General features: G+C 45.3%; 1 protein-coding gene and 2 long non-coding RNA genes across 4 annotated transcripts in view; 1 reads left to right on the top strand and 2 right to left on the bottom strand.

Annotated features, from left to right (window-relative positions):
• Positions 1 to 1,396: 1,396 nt before the first annotated feature.
• Positions 1,397 to 20,085, bottom strand: part of LOC117187737 — an 89,582-nt gene continuing 70,893 nt past the window's right edge. Inside the window, exons 3-6 of one of the 2 annotated variants that reach the window (XR_004472336.1) lie at positions 19,476 to 19,534; positions 1,990 to 2,107; positions 1,704 to 1,917; positions 1,397 to 1,643 (exon numbers count right to left, since the gene is read on the bottom strand). This is a non-coding gene — a long non-coding RNA (uncharacterized LOC117187737). The remainder of the gene's footprint in view (positions 1,644 to 1,703; positions 1,918 to 1,989; positions 2,108 to 19,475; positions 19,535 to 20,085) is intronic. The other variant, XR_004472337.1, reaches the window with a different exon arrangement.
• Positions 9,091 to 10,582, top strand: LOC108159185. Its single transcript, XM_017292239.2, has 4 exons — positions 9,091 to 9,217; positions 9,734 to 9,796; positions 9,857 to 9,958; positions 10,026 to 10,582. Exons 2-4 carry the CDS (start codon positions 9,789 to 9,791, stop codon positions 10,465 to 10,467), a joined length of 552 nt encoding a protein of 183 aa, XP_017147728.1. The 5' UTR covers positions 9,091 to 9,217; positions 9,734 to 9,788; the 3' UTR covers positions 10,468 to 10,582.
• LOC117187738 lies at positions 14,260 to 15,968 on the bottom strand. Its single transcript, XR_004472338.1, has 4 exons — positions 15,787 to 15,968; positions 15,629 to 15,727; positions 15,393 to 15,560; positions 14,260 to 15,285 (listed from the first exon to the last, which is right to left on the bottom strand). It is a non-coding gene; the product is annotated as an uncharacterized LOC117187738 (long non-coding RNA).

The raw sequence follows: 20,085 nt of genomic DNA, 5'->3' as shown, positions 1-20,085 counted from the left end.
ATTGACGGGGCAGCAGCCGCCGAGGCAGCTGTGGCGCAGAGTCTCTCCACTGTGCCGCATCCCGCGTCTCGTGTGCCGCAGCGATTGGGCGATTGATTTCGATTGGGAGCAGCGACTAATTGAGCAGAAAACCCCGCACTCGCCCCCCTTACCACTCCCCCCCGGGTGTAATGATTGCCATTTAATTGGGTTTCGCCAGCTTTTGTTTGCGCGCAAATTTGCACCGAAATATGAATAAATATTTGATGGGCACGAATATTAGTTGCAAAATGGATTAAAAATTCCAGAGCTAAATGATTGATGAAAGCATAATCCATTCAAGTATTTTCCACATGCAACATGTTGCATAACCGAACATCCTCTAAGCGTTGCATCGCCATGTGGCTTCCTTGTTGGTCCGGTGTCCACGTAATCAGCTCAAAAGAGATTATCTAGGTGCGGGCTCGGGCTCGGGCTGTGGCTCTCTCTATGGTCTCTCCTTGCCTGCCACAGTTGCAATTCATCAACTCAAATCAGAAGAGACACAGACGCCACCCACTGCGGCCACAAGTCAACGAGGTGATTTGCATGCAGCCAAGAGCCCGAGGGTGCGGATTAGAGGCGACACTGATTGGGCCGCAGTCTTGCCGTTAGAGTTGTAAGCGTGATGCACGAGGCACGAGGCACGCACTGCGCACGGATCTGAGTGCCTCAAGTGGTAATCAAACACTCTGTAGACCAAAAGTTATCCACCAGCTGCCAAATACTGCAAATACTTTTAAAAAAGCACTCTACTCCCTTTCAGCCTTAAAAACTGCGTACCCCCCTCCCCCCACTCATGGGGTAGCCCCCCCCTGCCCCACACTCATGGGGTATCCGCATGCGTTACGCAAATTGAATTTGTTGACTGAAAATTTATGCAACGTCGCGTCGTCGTCGTCGTCTGCGAAAGGAGCAACAAAAGTGGGGCAGGAGGGCGGAAGGGGGGGGTGTACAGCCAAGGGCCAGTGCAACACAATATACTTGGCCCCCCCACCGATACGTACATATATCGCGGGGCAGAGTTGCATTCGAAATGCATGTAAAAACTGCCAAATGCGGACAAAAGGGGGGCGGCCAGGGGAGGCTGTGGAGCATCTCGCCTGGATGGAGGGAAAGAGAGAGAGAGGGAGAAATTTATGCTTTGTTTTGCCCTGCCGAAACATGGAACATCAATTCTCGTTAACTTTTCATGCACGACTGGCCCGATGGCACACGGAATACATACCATTCCAGGCCATCCCATTCCGTACCAAGCCATGCCTTACGCCGAATGCATTCCGATTCGATTCGATTCGATCAGATTCTTTGCATAGCCATCGGACCCTCCAAACGGAAAACAAACCAAAAACCAAGTGAAAACCATTGCATACTGAAAGATGTATCTACAATCTTTTGGTGATGCGGGGGCGAGGGGGGGGGGTACCCCATACCCTTTAAATGTTTAATAAGTGTCCTGTGGCTAACGCTTCTGTCCGAAATACACGGCCACGCATATTAATGCTATGAAACAGAGTAAAAATATAATCACAAAGCAGCAATATTTTCGATTTTGGCACCAACAACAGCCGGGCTCTGCGGAGTCCAGGGAGGAGTCCGTCGAGGGCTCCACAATCATTTTGTTGCTAGAAAATATTAGAAATTACAAGCGATATTGATTCGCAATTTGTTCGATTGATAATTACATGCCTGACATTTGACACTTGCCTGTGTCTACGGGAGTGTTCCAGGTACAGTTGTGCTCCCAGCTTCGATCGAAAAACTTTCATCATGTTTCCATTGATTTCCACTAGCCGTCCTTCGTTTCTTTTGCTTTCATTTGCAGCCTGGTCTTTCGATTCATTTTGTCTATAAAACCCGGGGTTTTGCGACCTGTACCGTTTTTTTTTTTGTACCAATCTGGATTTTTAAGAAAGATAATACTTGATTAAAATAATAATTTCAATTTTTAAAAAAATCTCTCAATCTTACAGAGCCAATCGGCCGTCTCTTCGATGATAATATTCCACCACGATCGGTCCAGGGTTGCATTCTTGGCCGTTGCGTTCGGGTTCTGCCAAACCTCCTTCTTCGCCCTCGGATTCCTTTGCTGCAAGTATCGACATTGTAAAGATATACATAGATCAAGATATATCCAGTCTCTGACTAAAGTCAGACTAAATTTTGTTTGATGTTTATGTCCATGAAAACCTTCCATTTCCTTTTGGTTTTTCCTGGCTACAGTTGTGTTCTTTGTTCAATGTTACCTGGATTTTCATTTGGAATCTTTTGTGGCCTTAGTTTTTGCCCCACAATTGACTTTTCCGACTCATTGGCTAACCTCAATCCTCCAATCGTAAGCCTCTTTCATCATGGGAGCAAATGAATCAATTGTTTGCCGTCTTCGCCTCCGACTTTACACACAATTGAGCTTTGGACATGGCCGACATAAACCACACGAATTCCTTTTATTAACTTGGCCAGTGAAAAGCCCATCTATTTTACGCACATTTCCAATTCTCTGCCACTCGAATGTAAATATGCAAAGCACCCACCAGGAGGGTGTCCTGACCTTCGGTGACAACAAAGAGCACAACGTTGGCCATTTAATAAAAATGTAAATTAACTTATCAATTACAATGCCCCCAAAACAAAAACACAACAAATAAACTGCATGGCCATGAAGGCGGCTACGGAAACTCCGGCGGATGTCTAGGCTTCTCCAGGAAGGCAGGACAGCTGTGCGGCCACGAATTTCGTATGCTCTTTGCTCTTTGCCACTTTACAACTATCTTTTCTTGGCTCAGAATATCACTCACTTAGGACTTGGTTCTTATTGAAATATTTCTCATAGTTGCGGCGCCTTAAATCAGCTGTTTTGGCGATGGAACGCACTATCGATAGAATCTTACAATTCAATCGTTCAAAATTAAACACAAACCAAAATTCTTTTGATTTAACATAATTTATATTGAAAAACCCATGATATTGCCTCATCCACTAAGAAAAAGCCCTTCATTTGATGCCCGAATAACCAGATTTTCCTTCAAAGAGAGCCCTTTTCCACACTCTCAAAAGCAACCCTGAGCAAAATAGAATCTCCGATTTCAAGTATTTTTTTTCCCAATCGAAAGATGTTCTAGAACTATCGATAGCCAGCCATCGATATTGTTTCACAAGCTTCCAAGTGGCCATCTTCTTTTTCCATTTTTTCTGCATATAAATTTATTAAGAAAAAAAGCCCAAGAAAATGATTAAACCCAAGGATGATGAACCCGATATTGATTGGTCCCAGCTGGCCTTGGATCTGTTGCTGTACGATACGGTGGAAAGGAACATCACTGTGAGCCCGGAACTGGCCAAAGAATTGCTGAACATGTCCCTTGGTAAGTGAACCATTGCGCGGAGAGGCAAACTCTCTTGAACGACTCTCGTGTTGTGTTGCAGGTGATGCCATGGATGCGGTCCACGGGGCCCTGGCGGTGGCAAAAGCCTGCAACCGCAAGCACATCCTCAAGGCGGATCTGAGAATGTTCAATTACATCTATAGCCGGGAGAGCGACAGTACGAGCAGCCCTTCCACGCGAGGCCTGTGACTGTCAGACCTTTTGCTTCGCAAGGCCTGTGACTGTCAGACCTTTTTCATCGCGACGCCAGTGACTGTAAGACCGAGGCCTGTGATTCTACAACCTTTTACTGGATCTACTTTTAAGGCCCAAAACTGATTAAAACCAGGATTTTAATTCATCTCTCGTCTTTCGAATGATCATCGTGCAGAAAGTGTGAAATTTTTTGGGCTAAAAGATATTCGTAAAACAATTCTTAGAGGTCCCAATATCGTAATAACCTTTCTGTTAGGGTACACAAAAAATGTCTGCCCTCCACGGACTCAAGGTCCAATCTTGTGGCCACTCTCTCCCCCTCCCCCTCTTTCCCCCCGGCAACGTAACGTTTTTCTTATGCAAATTTCCCCCCAGCAATAAAATATTCCTGGCTCATAATTTTTATTTCCGTTATTCGAGTTTCAAGATTGTATTGCATCCCCATGGCCATCCAATCCAGCGTCTTTTGGGAAATTTGCCTTGCTAATATGGCCAAGACAGGAGGTGGTGAGGGGCAAGTGTCTGCCAGGCTGTCTGGCGGCGGCCGGGAAAATAGGTTCCTGGTCCATCCAGATACAGTTACCGTCTCCAAGGGGACGCCATTGTGACGCCTTAAATGACGCAAGTTACGACTGTCACATCGGATAATGTCTTAATTGGCCGGCCAGCGTGGAGGCTTCACTGTAAATGGGGATATGGGGGTGGGGGCTTGGGGGCACAAACGAGATCAACCCTTTCTCTCCTTTCGAATGGCTGTCCATTTTCGTGTCTGTTGTTGGGGCAACTCTACACTTTTGACAGCACCTTGCCACGAGGCAGAGCGAGAGATTTACACATCACTCGAGCGAGCAGCAGCCACCCACAAGCTGATACAGCGACCCCACCTGCCCCCCCCTGCCGTCTTCTTGAAGCTCCTCTTTCTGCTGCCAGAATCGGCTTCTCCTTATGCCTTCTATGGCCGGAGAATCTCCCTCTCGTGCCGCCAGAACCTCCCCCTTTCTTTCACCCACAGAAACTCCTTCTCTTTTTGCCTCATCGGCCACAGAATTGAAGCATCACAACGAGTGTGTTCCAGGCATAATCAGAGGCGAGGCCACTGAAAATGCAGCATAGAGGAGTACATAAGGGGGAGTCCAGGCCGGTTGTCGGCAGTCGGTAGTCGGCTAGCCATGATGACCACGATGATGATGATGGGTTTTGGGCCTGGTCATGCAAGGGGCATGCATTCACACCCGTTCCAAGGGGCCGACGAAAAAAGGCCTTTTCCAGCAAGTCAGACAAATTATGACCACGATTTCAGAGCTGGCTTTCAACGATTGCCGGCCGCTCCTACAGGAGAGTGCTTGCTGCAGAGAGCTCCTAGTGCCTGCTGCTGCTGCTGGAGCCATACGATAAGCATTTGCGTGATTAATGAAATTTGATGCCAAGTCACAGGCTCTCTCCCCCCACCCTGGAGTACCCCACGAGCCCCAGCCAGGCCTCCAGTCCATTCCCAGGGTCCCGCTTTCAGCTCTGACTGGGAAAAAGAGTTGCCAAAAGGCCAACTGCGGAGGTCTTTCCATAAATAAACAATTAGGTCTACCAGTTCCAGTTCCACACCACAATTGGTGTGGGGGGGGGGGAGTAGCGCCCGCCCAATTAGAACACGTAAGCGAGCACGCTTTGCCCATTTGAATTTATATTGAAATTTAATTTAATTAATAGAGCGACTCGCGAGAAGGAGAGTCCAAGACTCGGCCAATCAGCCGCCCACTCACCCACTCACCCACCCACCAGGTGTTTGGCGTCTCCCCCCTCCCTCTGTTATCGCAGCGGGAAGTGTCGAAACAGTCAACTCAATAACTGTTTATTTTAGTTGGCACATTTCCAATTTCGGTTTGGCCCATGTTTGTCGTTGAGTCACCCGTTGAGCAGGGCAACGGGGGGGGCAACGGGGGGGCAAGAGTTTGAGGCTGATTTGCTCTACATACACACACACACACACACACACATGCATACTCGTTTTGTGGAGCTCTTCAACGCTTTTCCGCTGGTCACGCAGTTTATTTTCATTGTTTTTGCATGAATTTTCCATCTCAATTGGCGGTTTTGCCTCAATTTTTCCTAGAAAGTTTTTTAGAGCAAAGAGAGAGCATAAACCAAGATAAATATACAGGGAATCATTGATTGTTTTCCATGGAAATATATATTTATTGCCCAAAAGTACTTTATTTTGTGGATTACAAAGCCTTTGAGCGGTAGTTCCAGCCTAAAAACCCACTACTTTGATAGATCTCCTTCCAATTTCCACTTTTCTGTTACATTTCTGGTCTCCAAAGTGGTTCTGTTTCGTAAAAGATGTTCCCCAAAATTGTATAGTTCTTCAATTGAAGAAAGTATCTTTCTTAGATGTGATTTTAGTGCCTTTAAAAATCTTATAACGCATAAAAATAATTTTCATGGGCTTTGCTTTAAAGCTCCTTCTATGGAAATCATCTTAAGATCCCTAAGATCATGTTCTTATGTTCAAAGATTACATTTCCCCTCCCCTTTGTGGATAGTTCCATTCATAGTTGCAGCTTCCTGCAGGCTTCCTGCAGGTCCCTTCCAAGTGGCAGATCTTTTCCTATGCAAATTTTTGTCTTTGACTTTTCCTTCCATTCACTTTCCAATGGATTCGTTTCGATCTCCGCCCACACACCAGTGGCTGGCAATCCATTCTGTACGCCCATTTGCTACCGTTTAGCCAGATTGATTTTGGGGCCAGCCGCTGCACGGCTGCATGTTGCACGACTCCGCTCCGATCATTTCTCTAACCCGCCCACCGATGCACCAATGCAGCAGTGCACAAAGTTCCCATCAATCAATTTCGAGAGACCAAAGCCGCCCATTCCTGGAGTGGTTTGAAGGCGGTTTAGGCCTCCTCCTTCGCCTCCTGCCACCGCCACCGCTACCGCTTTTAGGTTGTAAAAATTGTTTCGGCATCATTTTTCATATCCACAACCAGAAAAACAAAACAAAAAAAAAAAAAGGGAAAGAGCCAAAACAAGAGAGGACGAGTGCTGTGTCGGAAAACAATATCCAGTCGAGAGGCATCCAAACAGCGGGTGCCTCCATACAGAGCTCCTAAAATGCCAGTTGGGGTACGTGATCGTTGCATTTCGTTCTGGCTTTTGTTTGTGCTGCCATCGACACCACTACCAGTGGGGGCCACCCTCCCCCCTCTACCGACCCTGTTTGCTCTTGGCCATGAAGCGCGAGAGATAGAGAGAAGGTTTTTCGACGGTGTAGCGCGAATTTGTTGCAATTTCTCATTGTCAGCGAACGCGTTCGCCGGTAAATTTTGATTAAACGCTCCACGGGAATTCACTTTGGCTTGCACTTTGTTTTTGCCAACCGCCAAGGAGAGGCAATGGGGGGGGGGGGGGAGGAGGGTATGGAATGGAGCACCCATTACCCAGTTGGTGGCCAAACTCTTTTCATTTGAATTTTGATAAATGGAGCCCGTTGCAAAGCGATATGTTATGCAATTTAGTGATTCGAAATATTGAAAAGATAGTTAAATATTTGTACAACTCTCTCCCCCTCTCTCTCTGGTAATAAATGGATCTGTGTCTGGGTCTATCTGTGAAGTTCATGACTCAACCATTGTCGTGGGAACGAGAAAGGTCTGGTATCGAAGCACACGTCCCATCCTGCTGCCACTCTTTCCACAAGATTAAATCGATTGCTTGGCCCCTTAATAAACCTGATTAAAAGACAACTGCCCGCGAAGAACGACTACAAATTGAGGGCTCTGCCAACAAACAAGCTGTAATAATAATTTCGTGCCAATTAATCAGCGTTAAAGGCCCTGGCGGCAGGAATTTCGATTTCAATGCAACTTCTTTCAACAGAAACATCTCCAAGGCCACGTCACAGCGGCTCAAACGAGGCCAGGCCATGACTTCCATTTGGGAAAGGGACAGGCTGCCCAGCAGGCAGAACCGGAAGCTGCCCCCAAGAGGCCTACTGTGGCCCCTCTCTGACGACCTGCGGACCTGGCAAGCGCTACATCAATGATTGCCCATAAAGGAGGTGAAAGATCTAATGGATCTGAAGAAAGGACTTTTCCAAGATGATCTTCGAGAGAAAAACCAGAAGGCCTTACATTCTTTATACTTGACCGAAAAGTATTCAGCCTTGGGTTTAATGATTCGCTTGACATTTCTGAGGGTCTCCACCGCTCCACCGCTCCACCGCTCGAGGGCTTTTCGTTTTGTTTTCATTCGAGAACCATTGACTCGTTCGGTTCTTGTTTTCTTTAACCTTTTTTTTAAAGCTTTTGTAAATACAGACAGACATACCTCTTTTCGGATTGTCTTCCGATTGCCAGCTTAATTGCTTCGCTGTGGGTCTGTCTGTCTGTCTGTCTGTCGGTCCGAGAGGCTCCCTTCAGAGATGGCCGTAGGTGGTCCATAACAAGCTAATGAAATGCGAATTCAGCATTGAATGTGGGCCCAACAGAACGAGTGAGTCGGGCAACTGTCAAAAATCAACCTGAGGCACAGGGCCAATAAAGAACACAAAAAGCCAGCAAAAAATAAAGAAGAAGAAAAATGAAAAGAAGAAGAAAAATAAACATAAACGTCATGCAAATCGTATGGTAATTGCTGTCATCGCTGGCCCTTGGCTGGCTGGCTCTCTCGAGTGTTTTGTAAATGCCAGAAAAAATTAAATTCCAGACATGCATACAACAATAAATACGGGGAAGGGGCCACAGGAGGGGGCGGGGGGCTGTCTGTCTGTCAGAAGCAAAGCCACAGCAAATGACATTGTTCCACACTTTGGTCTGACAATCGAAAGGATTTTGCACTTGGATCTTGATGGATTAGCCCTCAATTCAGGTGTTAAATGAAGGATCTATCAAAGATTAAAGAGACCACAATTTTGGGATCTCTGGGCTGCAGTTTTAGAGTCGGTAGCATCCACATGGCGGCACATGAGCCGCTCCTTCAGCCACGGGCCGTCTGCATCTCTGCTCTGAAGCAGACGCTGGACGCTGCCTGCATAGACCTCTGTGGGAGATGGTCTAAAGATGGTCTCTCTCTCTCCACACCGAGACTTCTCTTGGCCCGCTTGTGCCTATTCCAACAAGTCGCTGAGCCCGACACTGAAGAGCACGGAATCCAATCCATAAAATCAGCCAGAAAAAAAGCCTTTCTGCCGATGAATGCTGCGGTGGCAGGGTACTCTTAGAAGGCTGGTCTGGCATGGCTCATGGGTCAAAGCTCACCAAACTTATAGGATGCCAAAGATTAAGATTCCACCGAAAAAACCAACGAAAAAAGAGAGCTTTATCGCCGCACAGGAAGAAACTGTGATGCCATCGATAATTAAAACCAAATACAATATTTATTAATTTCGAAACAAAGTTTTTCAAATATTTACCATAAAACCAAATAATTTTCGAGTATTTTTCCCAAAGGAGCACTTTTGTTGGATTTCTCCAGGTATCGATAGCTCCAAGGCATAAACCAACACTGCCGGCAAAGCAAACGTTGCTCAGCACTGTCACTTTCTTATTTTTTGTGCTTGCCATAAGGAAATTTCTGCAGCAAAGTGCACGGCACTCCACCACATTCTTTTTTTTTTTTGAGGTAAGATGATCCGAGCTCCGATTTGGCTAATTAAAACATCGATTACAAGACTGCGCGTTTAATTAATGGATGCTCTCTGCGGCGCTGCATTTGTGTGGACTTCTGGTCTTGATTCTCTGCAAACTGGTTGCGCGTCTAAGAGTCTATTTTTAGGGCCACGTGCAGCCTCCCATCCAATGCAAGGCAGTTGTGCGAACCGCGCAATCATCGTGGCCAACATTACGAGAGCATCATCATCGAGTCGTTGGCGCTGGTGACAGACAGCCTCGGGCTGCCAATATCGCTTACGGCCAGCGTCGCGACCATGATGGCCCGGCCGGAACCAGTGACACGTTTTTTCACGTTAATCTGCTCAGCCATAGGCGCATCAACAACACTCAACACTCGAGTCGGGGTCGTTTTTGGTGGGAGGGGCCTTGGGTATCGCTTACACACACAAACACTCCCTCTACCTCCCTCTCTGTCCCCCTCCCCTCCTGTGGCTAATTGGATTTTAAATTTGAATATTCTTTACAGCTCATTTGCCCGGAGACCTTTCCACTTGATCGCCTTGGAAAAACACTCTTGAAAGATGGCATAGTAAGCAAACAGCAGATCCGATACCACAGATTGAAACCTCGAAATTCTTTGTTTTCGCAGCCCTGGAGACATCAGCCTGGTGGGCATCACCAGCAACAAAGGCATCACCATCGCCATGCGATCCGAGGAGTTTTTTGTGTACCATTTGGGGGCTCACATTTAGTAAGAGACCGTAGCCAAGTCCTTTTCACAGACTTCCTCCTTTACCTCCTTCCCTTTTGCCTTGCAGTTGCTGTGCCTACGATAAGGTATTCGTTCGGAAAATCATGTCCGGGGTCAGAAAACAGTTGGCGGCCAAATATCTGGACCAGGACCAAAAGATACCCGTCAGGAAGGCCCAGCAGCTGCTGTGGCAGAAGTATCCAGCGATTGTCAGTGCTCCGGTGCTTTTCGCTGGCCACGACTACGACACCAACAGACAGTACCTGTTTGCCCCCCAGAAGGATGGAATCGTGACGAACAACCGCTTCGCTGCCTGTGGCAGTGGCAGGGCCCTGGAGCAGGCCAGGAAGTGGGTGGCAACCAAGTGGTATCGCGATCAGAGTCTCATGGAGTCCCAGCAGATGGCCCAGATGGTGCTCAAGAACTGGGATTCACCTCAAAAGCCCTTCAAGGATGTGATCGTGCTGTACAGACGCCTGGAGGATGCTCCCACGGACTCCGATGAGTAGCCAAAGTGAAAATAAATGAAGCAAGGCCCTTTATGCCTTCCTTTCCATGTAATTAGCCACATTTCTTGGCCCTATTTTCCGCTGAAACAGCAATAAATAGATTGGGTATCCTTCTCCTTGCCTCCGCCAATGATTTATACTCCACGGAGTGGCCGCTTGGATAATTAATAATGATTAAAAGAGCTGGCGCTCCAGCCCCATCAACAGGCGGGGTGAGGTGCGGGTTGTGTACTCCCCCACCATCTTGCCAGCACGAGGCATCCAGCTGCGCTTTGGATTAACCTGAATTTGTATGTTGTGCGGCATTTGAATAATTTCATATTGGAGGAGCATCGGGGCAGCTCTGGGGATCAGCTCGGATCTATGTCCCTCGTTTTCTGTGCGCTGTGCGTGACCAGGTTCTCTCTCTTTCTATCTTTTGGAATGGAGGAGGAGTCGCCTCTGCCCCAACCCCTGCTCCTGCCCCTGCCTGGTGTGTGGTCCCTTCTTGTGTGGCATTATGGAGGAGCTCTGCTCTGCTCTGTTCCAGTCATGACAGTTGCTAATTGATTTCCACGTAGATTGGACCTTCAGTTAATCGCTTCTTCTGTGGATCTTCCACTATCCAGCGAGGAGCAGGCCATGCAATCTTCAAGATAGATCTGCAATCAGGGGTTTAATTGAGATTGGGAGAGCATTTAAATATAGATTTGCCTGCTTTAGAGATGGTTCCCATATTGAAAGATGTTAGATCCATTCTCCTTTCCTTTATCCCATTTGAAACCTCCTTCTGAATGTGAACTTTATCTGCCTTTTCGCATCTGTTGCCGGCGGAAGGAGAAACCAACGAATATTTTGGCTCCAGTCTGAGCTTCTCTGTTGATAAGCAAATATCGCCTGTGGCATGTATCCCCCTGCCACACACAGTCCCTGCCACAATCCAAAACTGCAATCTTTGCCAAAAAAAAAATAAATAAAAAAATAAAATGTAAAAGTGTCAATGCCAAGGCGATAACCGAAGGACGAAGAGGAAATCGAACATCAAATATTCGCAATAAATTAAATGCGGCAAGTTCCGAGAAGGTGCCACATTGCTCTACTCTCTCCCTCTCCCCCTCTCTCTGCCTCTGTGGCGGTTTTCAATAATATTTCGCTTTCAATCTGCTGAAAGCTGAGAAGATATTTCTCTCTGGGCTGTGGGGCACATCTGAATACGAAATCGTTGGTGTCCCTGCTGCTACCTTGTGATATCTTACTTTCCCCTACCTTTTGCATGCCCCTGCCACACCAAAAAAAAAAAAAAAAAAAAAAAAATGCAGACAGTGTCAACCTTTCGGCGGCTCGTGGTGAAATATATTTATGTGCATGCAAGTTGCAAGGTGTGACAACAGCAAAATTTATCTGCGGCATCGTTCCAGCAGCAGCAGCAGCAGCAGCGCTTCTTCCCCTCTTGGGTGGGGAGGGTTGGGTCTGGCTACTGCAACTGGATTTATATGCGAATGGAGTCAGGGATTGCCATCTTAATGCGACATTAACTCCACGGAATCTGTATCTGTATCTGCAAGTGTGTATCTGCATCTGTATCTGTTGTTGTTGCTGCATCTCTATTTGTATGTGCCACAGGTCGTACGATGTCCATTATGCATACAAATGGGCCCGGGTTTATGGGTATTATCTATGGTACGTAAATCTCCCACCTGCTGCACAGATAAATCTCATTGAGAACATCCTACAATCTGAACTTTAATCTATCTTTAATATGCTCCCCAATTGAAGGGATATCGATATGTGTATGTGTATATGTTTTTGTTTAAGCTTAAAGTCAGGGACCTTTAACCCTTGCACTGCGACTGCTGTGTTGGCTTTTGTTCCCTTCTTCCGTGTGTGGCAGAGTCGTTGCTGCATAATTATTTATTGTTGCCGCTTCTGTTGTTGCCGTTGCATTGGCAGCTTTAATGAAATTGGAAAGGCAACATAAAGTAATTATTTTTAATTAATTTATAAATGCAGCAACATCAAAAATGGCAAAAAGGGATATGGACTGAGAAACAGAAAGAGAGATGAAACAGAGCGTAAGAGTTCGTACGAGATACATAGATTATCCGCTGGAGCAGTGAACCGTGTATAAAGCTCTCTCTCTCTCCCTCCCTCTATCTGTATCTATTGATACCCTATTTGCAATAGCGATTCCTGGATCTGCAAGGACATGCAACAGTCATGCCTGTAAATACCCCAAAATCCCAGTATCTGTATCGCTGTACTATATTCCATATCTTTAATCGAATCTATAGATATTCAAGAGTATCTCCGCCTTCGACCTGTGCATAAAATCCTTCATTCTTTGGTTTTTTTTATGGGTTTTATTTTTTATATTTAATTTCAGTTTTATATTAATTTTTTTTGTGGCTATTCATGTGTGTGTTGCATGCAACAAGCGGCACGAAGTGTCGCTGACAGCCATGTCATCAGCACTTTGAGGCAGTTATCCCACACACACACACACACACACACACATGCACAGGGGAAGGAGAGGTTATTGCCACGCCCCCTTATACGTACACATCTAGGGGCGTGTGCAATGGCTGCAATTTCATTAAAATTTACTGCGGACTGCAACTGCAAAAGCGACAAAAAAGTGTTGCGGTCAATTAACGTCAACAGCGCAGCGCGTTGTTGCCCCATGCCTCATGGAACATGCCGCCATGCGTGCCATACCTTCTATCTCCTGCCACAGCCGTTCCCCCCCTCACCATCGTGCTCTGCTCATTAACATCCTCGCGATTTTATATGAAAACTTTTGGGTGTTTTATTGTTGTTGCCGGCGTAAATAAATAAATAAATTTCATTGACATATGCTCAGATAAATAATAGAGCGCGCTTTAAATTATTGCCCTGTGGCAGGGTCAGGATAAATGGGCAGCAGAGATACTGCCACACAGTATCCATCGCTGTGGCGTGTGAATTATGATCCGAGACACAACGGGGCGACCACAGAGTGCGGCCCAGAGGCCCCATAACAATGAGCGAAGGATCCAGAGTCCATGCCGCGACGATGGCGATCATTTTTAATTTTTCTCTCAACAAAAGCTTCCACAGATAAATGTTGCAGGGCCACAAAGGCTGCACAGTACAAAGGGGGTACAAAGATAGTTTTTTGGCTTGCAACGAGGCTTCTGATAAGACCTGATACACTGGGATGGTGGGACAATATTAGAAGCCTGGCAAAATTACAATCTAACCAATTTCAAGCCCTACAAAAATAAATCCTAAAACATATGACCTAGGTGGATCCATTGTCTAGATATATCTGGGTTTAATTTTAGACTCTTAATCCACAAATAGCTCAAACCTGAAATGATATCGTGTGCGAAGCAAGGCTCAATTATGCCCCAAAATGATGGGGTTTAATTTCGAAGTAATATTGAGAATTTTTAAAGTCTTGATTAAACAGAAATCTAACCAGTGTCTGGCATATTTCGTGGGAAGTTTCAAGTTTTAGTACAGATCTTGGATGACATTGTCATAAAAAAGCATTAAAATGTTATACAGATCTTTTAGGATTATCAACGTGTGCCATTTATAAAGTTTTCTATACATATTCTTGGATAAACTAAAGATTTCTACATCGTTAGGACTTGTTTTGGGTAGATTTGATTGGATTCCCTTTAAGGAATTTAAGAAATCCCATCTTTTCATACAACTTGTGCCTTAAAACTCTTTTAACAGACATCTGTTTTATTCTATATTTATCTATATTTCGTATTTATTATCTATTATTTTATCTATAAATATTATTCTATATTTTATGTAAATATATTTAGAAAATATTTGCCCAAAAACCAATCAACGAAACCAAATAAATGCTTACCAAAATGTATCTTTTCTCCGAAAATCTGTACGCAGTTCAAATGTTCTTTGAAGTCAGCCTCCCACCTCCCCCTGGATGGACGTTCGTCTCGTGTTTTGCGTGACCCTCAGAGTGGAGAAGGAACAAGAACCCAATCAAATGCAATGGCTGTCTGGATGGTTGTCTGGTTCCTCCATTTAATTGATAAACTTTCTCACTAAACTAATTTCCAAGACGAGAGTGAATTCCCTCAATCAGAGATTTAATTAAGGCTCCCTTCTTCCATCGGAAGCCAAACAAAATTTTCGCCTAAAATCGAACAAAGTGGCCGGAAGGAGGGAGGGAGAGAGTGAGATGCGTGTGTGTGCCGCTGGTCCCAAAAAAAAAATCAGTACTTATTCCCCATACATAAGAATGGGGCGGGGCGGTACGGGGCGTGTGGCACTAACAATAACAAAAAGCTGTCTCGAAAAACGAGAGGAAATTGCACTAACAGAACCGCAAATTAGTTTCGCTTTTCGCCCCTCCAATGGGAATGGGAATGGGAGTCCGAGTCCGAGTCGCAGTTGGAGCCTGTTCCTGTGGCAAGATCTGGCTACCCGAAACGCACAATGCCCCAAAGCGAGGTTGAATAAATATGAAATATTTTCATACTCGCGCACTCCATCCCAAAGAGCCCGAAGGCGTCTTTCCTGGAACTCCAACAACAATCACCCCCATGACACGCAGCAGTGGCTGCCATTGGCTTTGGTTCTGGTTCTTGCAGCGGGAGTGTGGGGCTCTGGATCGGCGTCTGGCTGCGGTCCCTCGTGTGGACCCTTCTCCTCTTCACAAATTGACGCGAGCCGCGCTCCAAAATTGCCATCAACGTTGTCATCGTTGTCGGTTGTTGTCGCTTGTTGCATCTGCATCTGGGCATCTGGGCATCTGGGCATCGGCATCGTCATCTCTGCACTGCACTCCATATCCAGAAGTGCGCGCACACACAGACTCTTGAGGGAAGAAGGAAAGAGATGCCAAAGATGAGATAAACCCTGGGCCCTGGGCCCTGGCCCTTTGCTTTTTCTTGTTCATAAATTATAATTTTATGATCACGAACATATTCGTGGAATATTCACTGTCGTTGCACAGAGTTGTCTCCATTGTCGCTCCGATCTGTGGCTCTGCGGCTCTGCTGCTCCCAGAGGCGTTAAATTTTAAAGTGTCTGGGCAGAGAGGTTTGTGGCCCTGGAAATTGGCTTCACTTCATTCTGGTTCTTTCAAGCAGCTAGAAAGAGTGTCATCGTTTGTGTTTACACTAATTGAAGAAACTCTCCTCCACGCCACATCACATACCCCATTCCATGGCCATGGCCTGCTTCCAGTTTTCCCTCCTTTTTGTTTTTGCGGATCGTTAAAATTCTTTATCGCCTGGGGCTTGGTTCGGTTCTAGGCCTGAAATTAGTTTGTTTTAGCTTTAGCCGACATTGAATAGAGGCGGTGCCGCTTTTTACGATTTTATTGAAGGTCGTAAATCAATTAACTCTCCAGCTCTTGGCAGAGATATTGCCTTATTTATGTTTATGTATCCCTTGTAATTATACCGACTGGAAAGCGCACAAATGGAACAACAAATATTCCAAAATTCCACTGAAAAAAGGGCTGCCACTTGGTCGGAAGCAAAGGTACTGGAGTTGCCGGACTGCGGGAAAGATCAATGGGAGATTGGATTTTTTAGCCATAAATCAAATCCGGGGTTGGAAATACTTGCATATCTCTAAAGTCAAAATTAACAATATTTTCCACCACTTTAAACATTAGAAAATAAACAAATAATTGTTTGGGGATCTAAAAGATACGCAAATATCAAGAAATTTAACTCCTTTTACGAATGTAAACAACAAATGAAAACATACCAAAATCATAGAGAAATATTTTAGTTTATTTTCCCCTTTCCAGCCGAAAAGTAAGACATTCAGACCACTTTTCACTCATCGCTTCTTCGATGGGCAAATATTTACACAAAATTCGTCATCAAAATCGATATTTTCTGTTCGGTTTTCAATTGGTTTCCATTTTCCCATATTTGTATTTATTTGGCAAAAATATTTTGTTGCCTAGCCTATCGATATTTCGAGTATTCTTTTGGTATTTTGTGGCGCCGCGAGAAAGCCCGCGCATTCTATCGATCGTCGGGCCTGCAGTTCCATTGCAAAAAATTCTTTCTTCCGTTGCGGCTGCGGCGTAATTCTCATTTGGAAAACGAGTTTAATTAGAGTTTGTTTTTTCTGTGTGGTGTGTGGTGTGTGTGCTGTGGTGTGGCCCCGCATAATTAACTTTATGCATGCAACAAAGTGAAATTTAATAGCGCAACATTCTCCCTCTCTCTCTCTCTCTCTCTCTCTCTCTCTCTCTCTCTCTCTCTCTCTCTCTCTCTCTCTCTCTCTCTCTCTGGTTGTTTGTGTCGCGTTCCGAGTCCGGTATTTCTCTGAGCATAATTACGAGCCAAGCCGAGCCCGAGCAGCGTTCCTCGGGCAACTGGAAGCCAACCAAATGAATTTATTGTGAAGCCCACGAGGAGCAGAGAACTGCAGCTGGTGAGTGTTTCTCTCTCCCTCTAATCGATCTACGAATTCTTGGAAAACTTAACCCCCCCTCTGTCACCCTTGTGACGGTTTCAGAGACAGTGATGTAATTTGCCAAAAACATGAGCCAAAAAGCAACGACACTGAGAAATTATCTTTGCTCTTGCCGGATCGTAGGAAGGAGGGTGGGTAGGGGGGGGGGGGGGGGGGGGGGGGGGGGGGGGGGGGGGGATGTCTTTGAAATCTTATTTTCTAGAAATTCGAGTTGAAAGTAAATTAGCAGAGAGAAAGCGCGCGTCAAAATTAGAGTTAACCGAGAAGTTTGGCAGCAGAAAAAGAGTTGACAGAAAAGTTTGCAGCAAAAGAGGGAGTGATGGGGAGTGCGACGGGGTAGGGGGGCGGCCCTAATTGGACTGGTGCTCACACAAAATGCAATTATTTCTCTCTGTGTATACTACCATTGTGCGAGTGCATTTTGGTAAAGTTTTCCCCGGGTAATGGATGATTTCCCAGTGATTTCAAGAGGTTCTCCCCCCCGCCCGCCCCTCTCCCTCTTCGATTTGTTCACACTTTCCTCAAGTGCAGACCGCAAGCACTTGTTGGGCACCTCTACCTCTCCCCTCCTCTTCAGAGAAGGTGTTAGTTCCCCTGCTTTTCATGCCTCTTGCGGTTCATATTTGCTTTTTTTTTTTTTTTTGGGCTTAAATATTGTTTTAAAAATTGTTGAAAAATCTGAGCAGAAGAAGCAGGGCAAAGCAGGTCTGGGAAATTAATTAAAAACGCCCACATTTCAGCGATAAATCAGGGACGTTGCAAGAACCGCAAAAAACGGGGCATAAACGACAGCGGCAACAGCAGGCGGCGGCACAAAACACCAGCACACCAGCACACCAACACACCAACACACACATGACTCAGATCCTTGCGGGCTATAGCCCTCGCCCTCCCACACACCTCCCCACCTCCCCCCTACACCGAATCGCGACCCTTGGCCGCGTGTTTGCTTAAGTGCCACTAATAATCCATTGTTGGCTTTTGTCCTTGCCGCTCGCTGCTGTTGTTGCAGCTGCTGTTGCCTCAGACAGACTCCAAACGACTCCCCCCCCGCCCGTCCCCGCCCCATCCTTTTACCGCTCTTATGGTCTGGCCACAGCAATCGAACGCAGCGAAAACCAAAAGAAATTGCATGTTTAACAACCGAACAACAACAAACAGAAACAACAACAACGCAATCACGAAACGAAGGTTAGTGCCGCAGCATTTGATACCCTCGAAAATGATATTCAGATAAAATTTAGCTCGACTTTGAGTGGGTTTTTGCACCTATTTTTCCATGATTTATTCCATGATTTAGTCATCAGTTATACAAAATCCTATATCCTCTTAAGGGCCGTGGCTAATCTTTTGCCTTCGATCCAAACGTCTCTTTAAACCATGCTACCCTCCACGAAAAAGGTTGCATACGAAACGCTCAAGAACTTTTAAAAACAAAAGTTTTTGAGTACCAAAACAGCTTTGCGGGTTGTGTGTGTGTGTGTGTGCCCACTTTTGCCTCTCCTTTCGCTTGTTATTTTTTTTTCCAAGTGCATAAAATGTTGAGATTTATTTATGTTTCAGTTTAGCTTTTCGTTATATTTAATGTTTCTCCATATTTCGCCGCTGCACTGAGAGAAAAAAAGGACACCCCACAAAAAGGTGATATATTCCATAAATTTTAAACACAAGATACAAATATTAATGAATATTTGAACTTTATTTTCGGCAACTGCATTTTGGGTCCGCAGCCACGCCCTTGGGGCCCGGCGAAATGTGTTTTAAATTTACAAAAAAGTTATTATTTTGGTTGAAGTATTTTCGATTTATGCAGATTTTCTTAAATACTGGCAGGGCAGGGAATGGGCAGTGAGAGGCCGAGAATGTAATAAATATTTGGCGCCAAGTGCGCAATTTATTAGCGACAGGCGAAAGCAGCAGGCAGCAGCGCAAAATATAACTGTAATTGTCCGTCTCTTTGTCTGTCGCTCAAACCCCTGCCTCGTGCGTGTTTGTGTGTGTGTGTGTATTGCCACGATCATCGATTGAACGAGCGAGATGAAGCGAGAGGGCGAGAAGCGAATGGAATCAAGCGAGCGAGAAGAAGCGAGAGGGCGAGAAGCGAATGGAATGAAGCGAGCGAGAAGAAGCGAGAGGGCGAGAAGCGAATGAAATCAAGTGGCAGAAGAAACGAGATGGCAATAGGATGAGAAGTATGCGATCAAAGCGTGACAAAAAGGCAAAAAGGAAAGACGATAATAGAAACCACAGGAGGAGAGTGTAAAGAACGAAGAGTAGGGGAGCTACGTTTTTGCGACGGCAAAAGAAGTGCAAAGCAAAGGAAGAATAGAGAGATGGAGAGTGAGAGAGAGAGAGCTGTATTTAGGTTCTCTTCTTGTCAGTATTTTTCTTCTATAACCTCTTTGTCGCGTGATGCAAACCAAAAGATTCGATATTCAAATATCTACATATGAATTAATTAAATCATCAATAAATCGAATACCTAACGGCAGATCATTGATTGGTGGTCTTAAATAAATAAAATATAATATGAAAAACCCTTATAACTTATATCGATCACTTACCATATTGTGTTGGGTTTAATCCATAAAAATCACAAATATTTATGGATTTAACCTACAACCTGGAAAGATGTTTAAATTGTACTTAAATCAGGTATCTAAAATATATTTGCATGCTTAAATTGTGATTTAAGTTGAATAGATTTGAATTTAAGTTGATATTTCATAGATTTAATATCTCTAGATTGCCCACGACTCATTTGATATCAATATAAACATATTTCCTAGGTATTTAGGGTCTTAGCCGTTGATTCATGGTTCCGCTCAACTTCAAAACACTTGCAACTGCAGCTCCACTTTCCCATTTGCAACTGCAACCCCGACTCCCACTGCAAGTCTTGTGTAATATTCGTGCAACGATCAATCCGATCTGACCAGGCCTTTTAAATGTTGTGCTAAATGCCGCTTAATTTACTTGTGGCTTGTTAGCTTTCAAAATTATGGGACAACTCGACTTAAATTGGGTCTTGGGGTCCCGCGCCCAGGGAGGTCTTTGAGCCGCGGGGCCAAGCGCAGCGATAAATATTCAAGTGTAAATGGATACGTTAAGAGAGGAGAGAGAGGGGGGGGGGAGTCTAGGCCAAGCTATGGACTAATAAAGGACAGATAGACA

The sequence above is a fragment of the Drosophila miranda genome, chromosome 3 (genome assembly GCF_003369915.1).
Source record: "Drosophila miranda strain MSH22 chromosome 3, D.miranda_PacBio2.1, whole genome shotgun sequence".
NCBI classification, from domain to species: Eukaryota; Metazoa; Arthropoda; class Insecta; order Diptera; family Drosophilidae; genus Drosophila; species Drosophila miranda.
This window is presented reverse-complemented; position numbering and strand designations above follow the sequence as displayed.